Source organism: Oncorhynchus tshawytscha, linkage group LG14 (assembly GCF_018296145.1).
Source record: "Oncorhynchus tshawytscha isolate Ot180627B linkage group LG14, Otsh_v2.0, whole genome shotgun sequence".
In the NCBI taxonomy this organism is placed as follows: Eukaryota; Metazoa; Chordata; class Actinopteri; order Salmoniformes; family Salmonidae; genus Oncorhynchus; species Oncorhynchus tshawytscha.
The window spans coordinates 34,490,414-34,505,845 of record NC_056442.1 but is presented as its reverse complement, the minus strand read 5'-3'; the positions used below and the strand labels follow the sequence as shown (position 1 = coordinate 34,505,845).

At 45.4% G+C, this 15,432-nt stretch overlaps 1 protein-coding gene across 6 annotated transcripts in view; it reads left to right on the top strand.

Annotated features, from left to right (window-relative positions):
* The window catches only part of LOC112267094 (protein KIAA0100), a 29,183-nt gene that overhangs the window by 4,943 nt on the left and 8,808 nt on the right, over positions 1-15,432 (top strand). For 2 of the 6 annotated variants that reach the window (XM_024445164.2, XM_024445170.2), the window contains exons 3-27: positions 1,820-1,869; positions 2,021-2,165; positions 2,260-2,378; positions 2,490-2,550; positions 2,663-2,849; positions 3,033-3,156; positions 3,266-3,390; positions 3,555-3,622; positions 3,779-3,915; positions 4,134-4,288; positions 4,774-4,988; positions 5,261-5,558; positions 5,737-5,942; positions 6,053-7,130; positions 8,023-8,214; positions 8,444-8,646; positions 8,762-8,880; positions 9,031-9,254; positions 9,588-9,778; positions 10,105-10,204; positions 10,438-10,637; positions 11,573-11,879; positions 13,165-13,322; positions 13,480-13,686; positions 14,274-14,373. In XM_024445164.2, the coding sequence (XP_024300932.1) occupies positions 1,820-1,869; positions 2,021-2,165; positions 2,260-2,378; positions 2,490-2,550; positions 2,663-2,849; positions 3,033-3,156; positions 3,266-3,390; positions 3,555-3,622; positions 3,779-3,915; positions 4,134-4,288; positions 4,774-4,988; positions 5,261-5,558; positions 5,737-5,942; positions 6,053-7,130; positions 8,023-8,214; positions 8,444-8,646; positions 8,762-8,880; positions 9,031-9,254; positions 9,588-9,778; positions 10,105-10,204; positions 10,438-10,637; positions 11,573-11,879; positions 13,165-13,322; positions 13,480-13,686; positions 14,274-14,373 (4,969 nt within the window). The remainder of the gene's footprint in view (positions 1-1,819; positions 1,870-2,020; positions 2,166-2,259; positions 2,379-2,489; positions 2,551-2,662; positions 2,850-3,032; positions 3,157-3,265; positions 3,391-3,554; positions 3,623-3,778; positions 3,916-4,133; positions 4,289-4,773; positions 4,989-5,260; positions 5,559-5,736; positions 5,943-6,052; positions 7,131-8,022; positions 8,215-8,443; positions 8,647-8,761; positions 8,881-9,030; positions 9,255-9,587; positions 9,779-10,104; positions 10,205-10,437; positions 10,638-11,572; positions 11,880-13,164; positions 13,323-13,479; positions 13,687-14,273; positions 14,374-15,432) is intronic. The other 4 variants (XM_024445166.2, XM_024445167.2, XM_024445169.2 and 1 more) reach the window with 4 other exon arrangements.

Sequence of the window (15,432 nt, the reverse complement as noted above, 5' to 3'; positions counted from 1 at the left end):
GTTCTATTCTGGTTGCGCTGTTCTGTGAAGGGAGTAGTACACAGCATTGTATGAGATCTTCAGTTTCTTGGCAATTTCTCGCATGGAATAGCCTTAATTTCTCAGAACACGAATAGACTGACGAGTTTCAGAAGAAAGTGCTTTGTTTCTGGCCATTTTGAGCCTGTAATCGAACCCACAAATTCAGATGCTCCAGATACTCAACTAGTCTAAAGAAGGCCAGTTTCTATTGCTTCTTAAATCAGAACAACAGTTTTCAGCTTTGCTAACATGATAGCAAAAGGGTTTTCTATTGATCAATTAGCATTTTTAAAATGATAAACTTGGATTAGCTAACACAACGTGCCATTGGAACACAGGAGTGATGGTTGCTGATAATGGGCCTCTGTACACCTATGTAGATATTCCATTTAAAAAATCTGCCGTTTCCAGCTACAATAGTCATTTACAAGATTAACAATGTCTACACTGTATTTCTGATCAATTTGATGTTATTTTAAAGGACAAAAAATTGCTTTTGTTTGAAAAACAAGGACATTTCTAAGTGACCCCAAACTTTTGAATGGTAATGTATGTTTTCTGACTGCTGCAAGATGAATTGCCTCTGAGGACATTTAACTTCCTCTGGAAGTTGTCATAATTACTGTGTAAGTCTATGGAAGGGGGTGAGAACCATGAGCCTCATAGGTTTTGTATTGAAGTCAATGTACCTAGAGGAGGACAGAAACTAGCTTTGGCTAAACCATGGTGCTACTCTACAGATTGCTGTTGAGGATACTGTAGATATTCATTGCAAAATAGTTGTAATAAATTATTTATACACTTTTCAACAGTGAATAGACGACAATAGGTTGTCACTCAACTAATAAAGTCTATCCTTTTAGCATTTGAATGCTGAAGGTGCCACGCACATGCGTAAGATCAGGAGTTTGTGTTTATGCAGGACATCTCGCCCTCACCTAACGTCAACAAATCGTGTCAATGCGGAGCTAAACGGATGTCTCCGCGTTGTTTTAAATTTTGAGGGGCGAATGGCGATGTGGTACGGAGCCAAATTTGGCCTCTGCATGCATCTGGAGTCGCCGAAATTTGCGTTACACCATCCATACCGCGCTTCCAACCACATTTTCAGATTAAGCGTAAATTGGCTTTAACGCAGACCTCTTTTCACACTCGTTTGCGGCAGAATTTAGTGACAAAGTCGCTAAATGCTATCAAAAACATAGAAACTGTGGCAAAACTTTCCAAAGGCAGCCTGAAAAGTACCTGCATTTTTCGCTAGCCTGTACCAATAAATAATAGCGATAAAGTCACTAAATTGGCAACATTGCGCCTACTTCCGTTGGTCAGTACGTGAAGCCGGGCACAGTTCGCACTTTGACAAGGATACTGATATTTCCTGGGGTTGTTCGGCAGGCAAAATGACTTGCAGATCAATGACTCAACACAGTTACATGCAGTTCGACACTTAAGGAGAGGAAGCATCAGTTGTCACAAAATATGAGAGGTATTTTCCGAAGGTGGAAAAAAATGTTGCTAATATGAGCAAAACATTTTTGTGATCCTGCGATTTGTAACGTTTGAATGCTACATTTGGATCGGTTTGGGGTCCACGTACTAATGCACTTGCTTCTTAAACATTTGAATCCGGGACCGATGCGAATCGTTACATCCCTAGAAATCCTGTTTCTATGTCTTCATTGGGAAGGGTATTTATTTGTGTATTGTCACACATTGTAGAATATACAACCTTTTTCAACTCGTGTAAGACTACAATTCAGTTGTAAACCAGGTGCATTTCTCCTTGTTTTTATTGCAGGAAATAGACAGGATATGGATTTCAAGCAAACTTTTAAACCAGAACCTGCCGTGAGTTTTTTAAAGACATGGTTATACAATCTTATACCCGCATATCTTAATTGCATATCTCTCAGCTTTCTTGGCCTTTGAGGGAAAGGACCTGTGAATAATTTAACAATACAAGGTTGTGAACTCTTTTTTTATTTTTATTTTTCCTCAGGAGGTGCCTGGCTTTGTGTGTGGGCGAGTCCAGAGTGAGAGTGGACTTGCAGCAGCCTCTAAGACCTCGGGCGCCTAAGAGCCGTGATGGAGGAGAGTCAGGGAAGGTTCCCCTTAGCCCTGCAGCCCTGCGGTTCCTCTCCCAGGTAGGGACAAACACACACCTGTTTATATATGAATTTTACTCATTAAATGATTCATGAAAAACAGTGCTCTCAGCTGCTGTCTTTCCGCTCTCAGCTGCTGTCTTTCCATATTGACTCCATCAATGTGATGGTGCTAAACCTAGCCCTGTCAGAGTCTTTATGGTACATGACCACCTCAAGTATCGACTTACTGCTCGACCACCAGGGCAAAAGGTATTAAACCTCTACACACTAACTTCATCTAAACAGATCAGTCTTTTTAGTTTAGCCTGACTATTTACATTTTCATATTCTTCATAACAATTTCTCAAACTTTCATAACAGGTTGGCCTGGGACTTTTCTGTTGGACAGCTAAGCAGTAAAGTGCTTAAAAGCAGTCGATTGGTATGTGGGGTTTCTTCCCATGTAAACATAGCAGTCTTTTTAGTGGGTCTATTTTAAAGAAGTGTTACTTCACAGAATGTATTTCACTGCATTGTCCCAACTCACTGCTCAGCAGGATACATGTCTGGCAGAGGTGTCCCTGAGCCTGGTGCTGTCTGGGGATGTCAGCCTGCCAGAGCTGCGTCCAGGCCGACTGGCCCTGTGTGTGAGAACACTGCTTGCTGAGCTGCACGAGGGCCTGTTCCTCAGCCAGCTACTGCTTCCACCTCCTCCTCTGGAGAGCACTCTCTCTGCAGACGGTGAGAAAGTGCAACGGGTTGTGTCCCAATGGCACCCTATTCCCTACATAGTCCACTACTTTAGGGAAAAGTGTATCGTGAGACGCAGATGTGATGTTATTGTATGGCTGTTGTAAGGTGATTTTGAGAACCATTCGGCAATGCATTATTCACAACCATTTCTCTGTTGTCATTTTCTTCTAGAATGTGAAAAGGACGAGTATATCCAGACTGAAGCAGTGGATCAGTTTCATCAGCTGGTGCCCCAGAAGGTCAACATGGAGTTTGAGAATACTAGTATAACCCTGTCCATGCACAGCCAGAAAAGGTGAGTTATAGTGCACAGAGTTGGTATGAATCATGTGTTTTTGTTATTTAAAAAAAAAAGGCACAATGTCATCTTCTTTTTCCTCTGACTGTATATCTGAATCATCCAGACACTTGAACTGGACCCTAAAGTCTCTGAAGGTGGGATACGGACGTGAGGACGAGCAGCTGCCCCTCAGGAGCTTCACCCCTGAGATGAGCTTCCCTCAGAGCAGCCTGGAGCTACTTCTGGAGGGTGAGTGGAGAGCTGGGCACTGGGAACCAGAAAGATGTGCATCACAAACGACAATCTATTCCCTATATAGGGAATAGGTTGCCGTTTGGGATGTAGCCATATAGAAGGGAAAGAGAGGGTCTGGGAGGGTGGAAAATAACCATTCTTTGTTTGTGTGTCAACAGATGGGCTTCTCCTCTCCCAGAGCAGACAGAGAATCCTTTGCCTTAACACCCTCAGGACTGTCCTGCAGGTGAGTGGTGTGCTTCGGATTTGATTGATACGGTTACTAGTTATCATAGTTGCACCGCATTATCAAAGCTCTTTGTAAATATGCTTAACATTTGACCTCTTGTAAGAAATCCGTTTGATCTGAAGTCTCTTGCTCATCTCCCACTCATGTCCCCAGGTGACATCAGTAGACATTTCAGGGTCAGTCACAGTCAACACCTGCATCATCCACTACCGTCACCAGGAGTTCTCCCATTGGCTAGACCTGTTTCCATGGAAACAGCTTATTCATAGGAAAGAAGCTCATAGAAAGAGGTATGAGCATTTTCAACTGACAAACCAGACTGGAGAATGTCAAGCACACCAGTTCATTGCTTGAAACGGATGTAAAGACAATATCCAACATATATTACTAACCTGGCCAGAAAGCATGATTTCTTTTGATTTTGAGCCCACCTGAAATCAACTAACACTCCTCTCCTGTCTTCATCTTCATGTTTCTGTTGTGTCTGGTGGTGTATTGTGGTGTGTAGTCCAGTGGAGTATTTGCATACCCTCCCGTCCTACAGGAACTTCCCCCATCTGGACGCCCCAGTGATGATCAGCTCCTCTGTGTCCAATGTCAACGTTTCTGTCCAGCTGGGAGACACTCCTCCCTTCGCCCTGGGCTTCATCTCAGTCAGCTCAGGTACAGCACCACACACATACTCACACAGGCCATGGTCAAAATATACTCCCATTGCATTAAAGGTCAAGCATGTTGTTGTGGGAACACAAAGTTTAGTCTTGCCTGGAGAGGAATGACAGGAATGCTAATGGAGAGCAGTGGGTGTTTTTCTTCAGTTCATTCTGCGTTCAACATTGCAGCGGTTTCAAGAGATTAATCATGGTACTTGGCGTGCTGTTGAATCAACCCTTTCCAATCATACAGCCCTGATAGATTAGATAAGTCATCAGAAGTGTTTTTGTAAAGCAGTCAGCTTTTGTCAGTCTGTAACACATTAACTACAATTACTTTATCCCTGAAAATATGGGAATTAAATGCAATATCCTTTTACACCACGGGAATCATCACACACCTACACATAGTGAGTTGAGTTAAAATTGCATCCCAAAATATAGTAATGTGATTTGTGATCTTCAGTAGATCTGAATATGTCATGTATAATGTAGAGATGCAGCACCTCCTGGACATCAGCACAAACGCAGAGAGCCTCAAGTTCCAGAATGTTCACCGCCGCCTCGCTCTGTCCCTGGACCACTTCTGGTGGAGGGTAGGCCAGGGGTCCCACATCCAGCAGGCCCCCCACCCCCCTGGCAAACATGTGTGGGGGGAAGCCCTCATCCTGGACTCCCTTACACTGCAGGTAACGCAGGCATACAACAAGGTAGGCATTAACTATTTAGGGTTACTCACTACTACTCCCTGTGGTTTTTCCTCAGTTCCAATGTTGTGATGAAGAAAATCAAAATCAGGCTACAGGAAATCCTACTTTTCTGAAATTACACTCTATTCATAGATCATTGAAATTGACCTACCTCTAAGCTAATAACATACTTTTCCTAATTTACTGTGTTGACCTGATGATCACAGCCCTGATTAGTATTTGACCAATACTACACCAGCTGTTATTTATATTTGCTGTCTCTGTCCCCCCAGGGGAGCTTCAACAAGCCCCAGAGTGAGTCCAGTAGTCATTCTGAGAGTGTGAGTGTGGAGTCCAATCTGAAGGGCCTACAGCTGGAGGTGTCCGAGACCTGTGCCTTGTGCCTGTCCCGCCTATTGGCCCTCTGTAACCTGGCCAATGGCAGGAAGCTGGAGGCCTCAGAGCAGCCAGATGTGGTGCCTGTTCCTGCCCTTGTTGATGGGACAACCTCCCCCTGTCAGGGCGCCTTTTATTTTAAGATTGAGTGTAACCTGGAGGATGTCAATGTGTTCACACTCTCTAATGTAGCAGGTAAGTTAAATGGGAAGTGTTATTTAGGGATACGTCCCAAACGCCACCCTATCCCCTCTATTATGGCCCCTGGTCATAATTGGCGCACTATATAGGGTGCCATTTTGGATGGACCCTTAATCTCCATCTCCAGCTAGGCCTACATTCTGTATGGTAATTGGCTCCTGTCTTGTGTTAGGAGCTGTGTCTTTGCGGGTGGACAAAGTGAAGGCCCAAGGCTCGGCGGAAAGCTCCACATTGTCTGTCCAGGGTGTACGTCTATGTGTAGTGAAAGCTCTCACAGAGACCATGGAGCCCTGCTGTCCCTCAGCCCAAACCCCCAACCCTGTCCTCAGCCTCTCCACCCTGGCCATCTGCTACCACGTCGCCACCGGGAACGTGGAGGTAGCTTACAGTTACTCTTCCTATCGTCAGTCCATCAGGCCTATTCCTTCTTCCTGATTGACGGTGTTATTCAGATAAGTTCACATGCCTTGTCCTCTTCCCTTGTGCAGGTCCAGTGTGAAGAGGAGCTGGCAGTGCAGTGGACGCCATCAGACCACATGTTTTTATATCACCACGTGACAGAGAGCCAGGGTTGCTGGGATACTCTGTGTGATTCTCTAGGCCTGACAGAGAGAAGAAATGACGAGAGTTTAGCAGATCCTCCAGAGAGTGGATCTACTAAGACTTCTCCAGCCCACAGTACGGTCAAGGACCTGTCTGTTCGTGTAGAACTGGGCAGAACCCGCTTCACAGCCCAGGTGACAGAGCACAACTACCTCCTGCTGCACACAGACGCCCTGTCCCTCTCCACTCACTCCGGCTCCATGAACGTCCGCTCTCCACACATGTTTCTCAACTTCGACGGCAACAACATATTCTCGTTCAAGGGCCTGGAGGTCCAGACGCACCCTGATCAGGCCCTGGACCAACGCCACCTCTTTCCCTTCCTCTCCACCCGACACAACCGTGCCTGGGTGGTCACCTGCCCCTGCCTGGCTGTGGAGTTCCCCTACCAGTACAACTTCTCCAACACCTTTGACAAGTTCATCAGCGTTCAGAAGTGGCTCAAGTCCTTGCACAGCAGCCCTGGTCAGACCCCAGGCCCCCAGCACCTGCCCCCAGACCTGGTCTTCAAGATCAGCCAGTTCTCTTTCGTCTTCCTGGATGACGTTTTCGAGATCAAGCTGAGGGACAACTACGAGCTGATGAAGGATGAGAGCAAGGAGAGCTCCAAGAGGCTCCAGCTGCTGGACAAGAAGGTGGCTGACCTACGGAAGCAGCACGGAGAACTGCTGCCTGCCAGGAAGATAGAAGAGCTGTATACGTCGCTAGAGCGCAAACACATAGAGATCTACATCCAGCGCTCCCGTCGCCTCTACTCCAACACGCCCATGAGGAAGTCTCTGCTGACCTGGACGGTGTCCGACTTGGAGCTGGTGTCCCTGGCCGACCAGTCCTTCCATGGGCCGGAGCGCGTCCGCGAGCATCTGAGGGACATCGACGGAGTCAGCCCCTTCCCCAGAGACGGGCTCCCCCTGGTGGTCCAGTGGTGCCGGGCAGTCACGTTCAACCTCACTGCATTCCTAGGTGAGTGATGGGTTTGCGTCCCAAATGGCACTCTATTGCTTTTTATAGTGCACTACATTTGGCCATTGTTCCATACGTTAATTATTAATATTGATACTATTTTTGTATATACACACACTACCGTTCAAAAGTTTGGGGTCACTTAGAAATGTCCTTGTTTTTGAAAGAATAGCACCTTTGTCCATTTAAAATAGCATCAAATTGATCAGAAATACAGTGTAGACATTGTTAATGTTGTAAATTACTATTGTAGCTGGAAAAGGGTGATAAAAAATATATATATAAAATATTAATTTATGGATAATCTACAGAGGTCCATTATCAGCAACCATCACTCCTGTGTTCCAATGGCACATTGTGTTAGCTAATCCAATTTTATCATTTTAAAAAGGCTAATTGATCAATTAGAAAACATAATTGCAAAAGGGTTATCACAGCTGAAAACTGTTGTTCTGATTAAAGAATAAAACTGGCCTTCTTTAGACTAGTTGAGTATCTGGAGCATCAGCATTTGAGGGTTCGATTACAGGCTCAAAATGGCCAGAAGCAAATAACTTTCGTCTGAAACTCATCAGTCTATTCTTGTTCTGAGAAATGAAGGCTATTCCATGCTCAAAATGGCCAATAATCTGAAGATCTCGTACAATGCTGTGTACTACTCCCTTCACAGAACAGCGCAAACTGGCTCTAACCAGAATAGAAAGAGTGGGAGGCCCTGGTGCACAACTGAGCAAACGGACAAGTACATAAGTGTCTAGTTTGAGAAACAGCCCCCTCACAAGTCCTCAGCTGGCAGCTTCAATAAATAGTACCCGCAAAACACCGGTCTCAACGTCAACAGTGAAGAGGTGATACATATATAATTTTTTTATTATTTCTCTCCCTGTGACAGTGAGAATCCGGGACTATCCTCGTTACTTGTTTGAGATCCGGGACTGGGAGCTGTCAGGCCGCTTGATCGGGACAGAGCAGGATGGGCAGGGCCGGGCTCGCCGAAGGCAGACTGTGCCACTTGGCCAGCCATGGGGCGACATAACCGTCCACAGGAACATGCCACCACTCAAGTTCTACTGCGATTTTAAATGTAAGTAAAGTGTTTCAATGAAGCACAATCCTCATTTTTTGTGATGATTTGTATTTATTTTCAACAATGGGCAATAGACACATAGCGGACGATCACATAACTTTGTATGAATTTGTTTGATTTGTAACTTTGTATGAATTAGTGTCATCTAATCTCTAAACATATACTGGCAGTTGTGCAAATTCAACTCTTAACTATTATTTTCCCATCTCCTCTTCACTCCATGCAGCCAATATATCCTTGTACACTATAGTGTGGGGGCCTTGCTGGGACCCAGCTTGGACCCTGATTGGCCAGGTGGTTGATCTGCTGACCAAACCCACGGTTGACCCCTCCCCTCCTCTGGCCTGGTGGGACAAGAGTCGTCTGCTGGTTCATGGACGCTGGATCATGGACATAGAACAGGCCAACCTCCATCAGCTGGCCACGGAGGTTAAAACACGGAGTCTGAGCAACACTTCTTAGCCACTTACTACCTCTGAAAAATGTGTTGGCCTGAGAATTAGGATTATCTGCAATTCTTTGACATAATTTTGGTCTTTTGTAGGACCCCTATAACACTACAGAGAACATGCACTGGGAATGGAACAAAGTCAACTACGAGTGGACTCCTGGGCAGTTTGTCTTCAAAGGTGACATGGATGTCAACGTCAGGACAGCCTCCAAGTAGGTGGCAGACTGAAATCTGGCTTTCAAATATCAGAAATTCTGCAACCGGCTTCACCTGTGAAACGTTTGATTTTCATGTTTCATGAAATTGTTCATAATTTGATTAAAATATATATATATATATTATAATGTATTTCTTGTTCTCAGGTATGATGACATCTGTTTCCTGCACCTGCCAAATCTGTGCATGACCCTTGACCTCCAGTGGCTTTGCCATGGCAACCCCCATGACCATCACGCTGTAATGCTCTGCTGTGCAGAGAATGTAGCTGATGTGACATCAGGACAACCTCACGACTCCTTCAGAGCCTTCCGCTCAGAGAACCTCAACCTCTCCATCACCATGGACCTCAACCAACACTGTGGCACCGGTGAGGCGGTTGAGCAGTTACCTTGTGATAGCTGTGTGGCTTGGCTTTTTTCCAGGTTCACTGAGGAATTCTCCACAGAGGTTGCATCCCAAATAGCACCCTATTCCCTATATAATGCACTAATTATGATCAGTGCCCATAGTTTCCGTGAGTCAGGCTCTCAGTCAAGTAAGTCATTTAGGTAATAGGGTGTCATTTGGGATACTGTGAACGCTTGTCAAATCAAGTCTCTGTATTTAGCTTGCATGCGATAATGTTTTGTTATTCATCTTTAAATCATTAGCTCTAATGTTGACTGTCTGTTTATTGAAGGCATTTGTTTCTCTCTCTCAGAGCCATGCCAGCCCAGAATCCTCCTGTACAGCAGTACCCTGCGCTGGATGCAGAACTTCTGGGCCACCTGGACCAGCGTTTCCAGACCCATCTGCAGAGGCAAGCTCTTCCACAGCCTCAGACCCATCCGAAAGAAGCTGGGCCAGCACTACAAACAGATGTCCTATACAGCAGCCTTTCCTCAACTACAAGTGAGTAAACCACCAACACTATGCAACGCGTCCCAAACGGCTCCCTATTCCCTTTATAGTGCAATGCTTTTTACCAGTAGTAGTGCACTATATAGGGAATAGGGTGCTATTTGGGACCCATACACTCACTGCTTATGTTCAGCCTACATCCAAAGAACAAAGCAGACAAATCTTTGTCAATATAGGATAAAATTGACATTTTTAAAGACCTTCTTATATGTTCTATTTTTACTGATTCCATGTTTTCAGAGCGCGCTGTCCGTTGCATGGTCTTGTTACCTCCAATGAGCGCTAACATTTGAGATTTGACTTTGTCTCCTCCCCAGGTGCATTACTGGGCCTCCTTCGCTCAGCAGAGGGGCATCCAGGTGGAATGCAGCAAAGGCCACGTCTTCACCAGAGGGGCTCAGAGACTCATCCCACAGGGTAAGAAGTGAGGGCACAACACGGGCATAGAAATGCCACAAGCTATTTACACACTCAAGCAATGGTCTAATTGGTTTTTATTTTAATGTTTGCTTCTCAAATGACACCCTATTCCCATATACTGTAGTGCACTATATGTGGAATTGGGTATAATTTGAGACTGAGTTGTTGAGCAGCCTGTCTGTTGGTCTAACTCAATTGTGTGTGTGTGTGTTGTCTGTCTGTTCTCTCAGCGGGCACGGTGATGAGGAGGCTGATCTCTGAGTGGAACGTGACCCAGATGGTGTCAGAGCTGTCCCTGATGACGGTGCACCTCATGGCCTCCACCTGGGACGAGACGGCTGACCACCAGATCAACGCCCAGGTGAAGAAAACCCACCTGCTCGGCCTGTCCTCCCTCAGTTACCAGCGCCAGAGCAACCGTATGGAGGAGGTAAGACAATGGGGAGCAGTAGCGGATTTAGGTATAGGCGGCATCTTGCCGGGGGTGTCACAGGGCACCCGCACAACAACAAAAAACACATTTGGAATGGTGACATTTGCGCGATCGGTTTTCTATCGCTCTTTTGCACGTCACGTCAATGAAGTCATGTCACCGTGTGGGACTGTGGGTCAATTATCCTTGTCGGAGTGGGTGCCCTGATTCTAGTTTGTGAGCTAGGCAGGCTACTGCCTGGGAAGGTCTCCAATTCAGAAGTATGATATGGGGAGGGGGGTAGGTTGACCTCCGGTCTCCCCGCTGGATGCCTGAGGTAGGTGGAACGGGGAATCTTATCAAATAGCGCACCTCTAACTTTGTACAATTAGTAATGCAATTAGTTGAGCAATTTAGTGTGTTTCTCTTGTTTGAAGTGCAATAGTGTAATAATCATGTTCTCTTTAAGTTTGTTCTATTTGTGTCTTTTGTTAGCAATAGTGTAATGGTGTAATTTGATTCTCTTTTTTTATTTGTGTTTATATACTACAATTTGTTTCTATTTGTCTTAGTTAATTTTTGATATTTATGAGTCTTATTTTGGTATATATTTATATAGTTTTAATTGTTATGGGGGGGTTCGCCCAGGGAGCCACACAAGCTCGAACCGCAACTGATGGGGAGGGCATGGTAGACACCCCAAAGTTGATTGCACAGGCTGTGTGTCTCCATTTGCACCCTATTCCCTATGTCATTGACTACTTTTGACCAGGACCAATAGGGCGCAAGTTGGGACGCACACAGTAGCTTAACCATTGTAGTCAGGTTTAAATTAATTATATTTGTTCTGGCTCTGTGTTTCAACCCTTCATTTGTAGTTCTCCAGTCAAAAGGTGAAGCTAGATCTCTTGTAAAAACCTGAAGTGTAATGATGGTTTTTCTCATTGTGACAGGAGGGGAACCCAAAAGATGAGGCAAATGCCCCCTACACCCACAAGCTGTGCCTGGTTGACCTGCGAGCCTCCTGGACCACCACTAACAGGAACATAGCGTTCGGTCTGTACGACGGCTACAAGAAGGCAGCCGTTCTCAAGAGGAACCTCTCCACAGAGGCTCTGAAGGGCCTGAGGATAGACACTACACTGCAAGCTGCCAAGAAGCTCAAGCGCTCTTTGTCCAACTACTCCGGCGGCCCCAGCACGGCCCCCTCCACCCCAACCATGCCCAGCACCAGCCGCCCTGAGAAGAGCCAGCACGAAGGTAGGAGAAGTGCAGCCTAAGTTGATGGTATTTTATGGTATTTTCTTTTTAAATATATATTTTGAAGGTATTTTCAGATTGTGTTGAACAGATAGTGATCGAGGATGACAGTGGGGAAAGAAAGAGGGATGATGTGTCAAAGGCCACTAGGCCGGTTTCCAACCCATGTCAACACTGTAGATACACTATACAGTATATACAAAAGTATGTGGACACCCCTTCAAATGATTGGATTTGGTGATTTCAGTCACACACGTTGCTGACAGGTGTATAAAATTGAGCACACCGCCATGCAATCTCCATAGACAAACATTGGCAATAGATTGCCCTTACTGAGAGCTTGGCGACTTTCAATGTGGCACCGTCATAGGATGCCATCTTTCCAATAAGTCAGTTCGTCAGATTTCTGTCCTGCTTGAGCTGCCCCAGGCAACTGTAAGTTATGTTATTGTGAAGTGGAAAGGTCTAGGAGCAACAAAAGCCTAAGATCACCATGCACAATGACAAGTGTTGGCTGGAGTGGTGTAATGCTCGCCGCCATTGGACTCTGGAGCAGTGGAAAGGCTTTCTCTGGAGTGTTGAATCACGCTTCACCATCTAGCAGTCCAACGGTCGAATCTGGGTTTGGCGGATGCTAGGTGAAAGCTACCTGCCCCAATGCATAGTGCCAACTGTAAAGTTTGGTGGAGGAGAAATAATGGTCTGGTGCTGTTTTTCATGGTTCCGGCTAGGCCCCTTAGTTCCAGTGAAGGGAAATATTAATGCTATAGAATACAATGACGATTCTGTGCGTCCAACTTTGTGGCAACTGTTTAGGGAAGGCCCTTTTTCTGTTTCACCCGTGTACAAAGCGAAGTCCATACATAAATGGTACATTCAGATTGTTGTGGGAAGAACATGGCTGGCCTGTACAGAGCTCTGACCTCAACCCCATCGAGATGGGATGAATTGGAACGCCGACTGCGAGGTAGGCCTAATCGCACAACGTCACTAATGCTCGTGGCTGAATGGAAACAAGTCCCAGCAGCTATGTTTCAATCTAGTGGAAAGCCTTCCCAGAAGAGTGGGGGCTATTATAGCAGCAAAGGGGAGACCACCTCCATATTAATGCCCATGATTTTGGAATGAGATGTTCGACGAGCAGGTGTCCACATACTTTTGGTTGTGTAGTGTATTAATGTTAGAGGCTGCAGTATTACTGCTAGGCCAGCCAGGCCACATAAAGCATCTTTGAATAGAATTTACTGACTGTTTCTTCAACTCTTCCTTCCTCTTCACTCTGCAGGGACGTCCATGCTGCAGAAGCTGATTGAGGAGACTGATAAGTTTGTGGTGTTCTCAGAGGAGGACTCTGGTGTGAGTGATCAGCTGTGTGGCATCGCTGCCTGCCAGACAGACGACGTCTACAACCGCAACTGGTTCATCGAGCTGGTCAACTGTCAGGTACAACTGACAACTAGTCTGGGTGTTTAGGTTCATGGCAAATCAGATTAGGATTGTAAAGCCCAGTGGGCCAATCACACTTTTATTTGCCCCCAAATGTAACAGTGTTTGCTAACAGGACCCAAAGTTATAATCCTGCTCTGCTGTCTGTCTGTAGATGATGCTGCGTGGCACAGAGACAGCTGGCTGCGTGCTGGTGTCTGCTGCCAAGGCTCAGCTGCTGCAGTGTGAGCACCACCCGGCCTGGTACAGCGACACCCTCAAGCAGAAGACCACCTGGACCTGTCTGCTTGACGGCATGCAGTACTTTGCCACCATGGAACCCAACCCCTCAGAGCAGGAGGACTGGCAGTTGTGGCTTGAGGTGGGCCAGTGAAAACATTATTAACAGGCTCTTAAAGATGCACTATCCAGAAATCACTCTGCCATTTCCTGGTTGCTAAAATTCAAATAGTTTCTAATTTCAGTTTGTGATAAAGCAAGTATAGTGTCGAGAATCATAGATCCCAGCGGTGTAGATGGTACAATCTTTTCCATAATCAAAAATATTGTATTTTCAGCTGTTTGAAGCTGGTGTACAAAACAACAAAAGGAAAAGACGCAAAAATGGAGCTTAAGAAAATGGAAGCATAGAAATGGCACGCATAGAACAGATCTACCGCTTCTTAGACTTTCTTTCAATGAGTGACAGATCAAAAACGCTCACTTTTCCATGTGAATTTGGTCAGGTCACCCAAAAGCTTTAACAATAACTACCATAAATGATCATCTGTAGCGTTGAATGATGATGTATTGTGTATGGTTTACATTCGGGCTCAAGTCCAAGTTGCACGACAGAGTATTTTTATAGTAGGTGCATAGTAGAGAGCATATTTGTATCTTTCAGATTCAGGGTGCTGTTACAGCTTTGACCGTGTGTCTTTGCCTTGGTTGTGCATGGTGCGTCTGCAGGTGAAAAACATTGAGGAGCACAGGCAGCGTCACCTGGACTCAGTGCTGGAGCTGATGGAGAGTGGCCAGGCTGTTGGAGGCATGGTCAGCACCACAACAGGTACTGCTGCTCTTCGCACATACTCTACTTCATGAAATGTTTAAACCCTGGCCCTTCAAAGCTGAAAATCTCATCTTGATGTGAATCTTTCCTTAAAGTGAAATTCCATATTTAAAAAATATATATTGTTATCTCCAGCACCATGCCAGTGTCTACATAGAGTGCATTCGGAAAGTATTCAGACCCCTTGATTTTGTTGTCCACATTTTGTTAAGTTACAGCCTTATTCTAAAATGGATTAGATAAAAATATCTCAATCTACACACAAGACCCCATAATGACAGAGAAAAGTTGTTTTTATTTTTTTTTGTATTTTTTTTTTATTGTGCAAATTTATATATATATTTTTTTTTAAATTAAACATACCTTTTAACATAACTATACATACCCTTTGCTATAAGACTCAAAATCGAGCTCATGTGCATCCTGTTTCCATTGATCATCCTTGAGATGTTTCTACAACTTGATTGGAGTCCACATGTGGTAAATTCAATTGTTTCGAGGCACAGATCTGGGGAAGGGTACCAAAAAATGTCTGTAGCATTGAAGGTCCCCCAGAACACAGTGGCCTCCAATCATTCTTAAACGGAAGAAGTTTGGAACCACCAAGACTCTTCCTAGAGCTGGCTGCCCGGCCAAACTGAGCAATCAGGGGAGAAGGGCCTTGGTCAGGCAAGTGACAGTCACTTTGACAGAGCTCCAGAGTTCCTCTGTGGAGATGGGAGAACCTTCCAGAAGAACAGCTATCTCTGCAGTACTCCACTAATTAGGCCTTTATGGTAGAGTGGCCTGACAGAAGCCATTCCTCAGTAAAAGGCACATGGTAGCCCACTTGGAGTTTTGCCAAAAGGTACTTAAAGGACTCTGAAACCATGAGAAACACGATTCTGGTCTAATGAAACCAAGATTGAACTCATTGGCCTGAATGCCAAGCATCACGTCTGGAAGAAACCTGGTACCATCCCTATGGTGAAGCATGGGGGTGGCAGCATCATGCTGTGGGTGATGTTTTTCAGCGGCAGGAACATCTCTGGAGAGACCTGAAAATAGTTGTGCAGC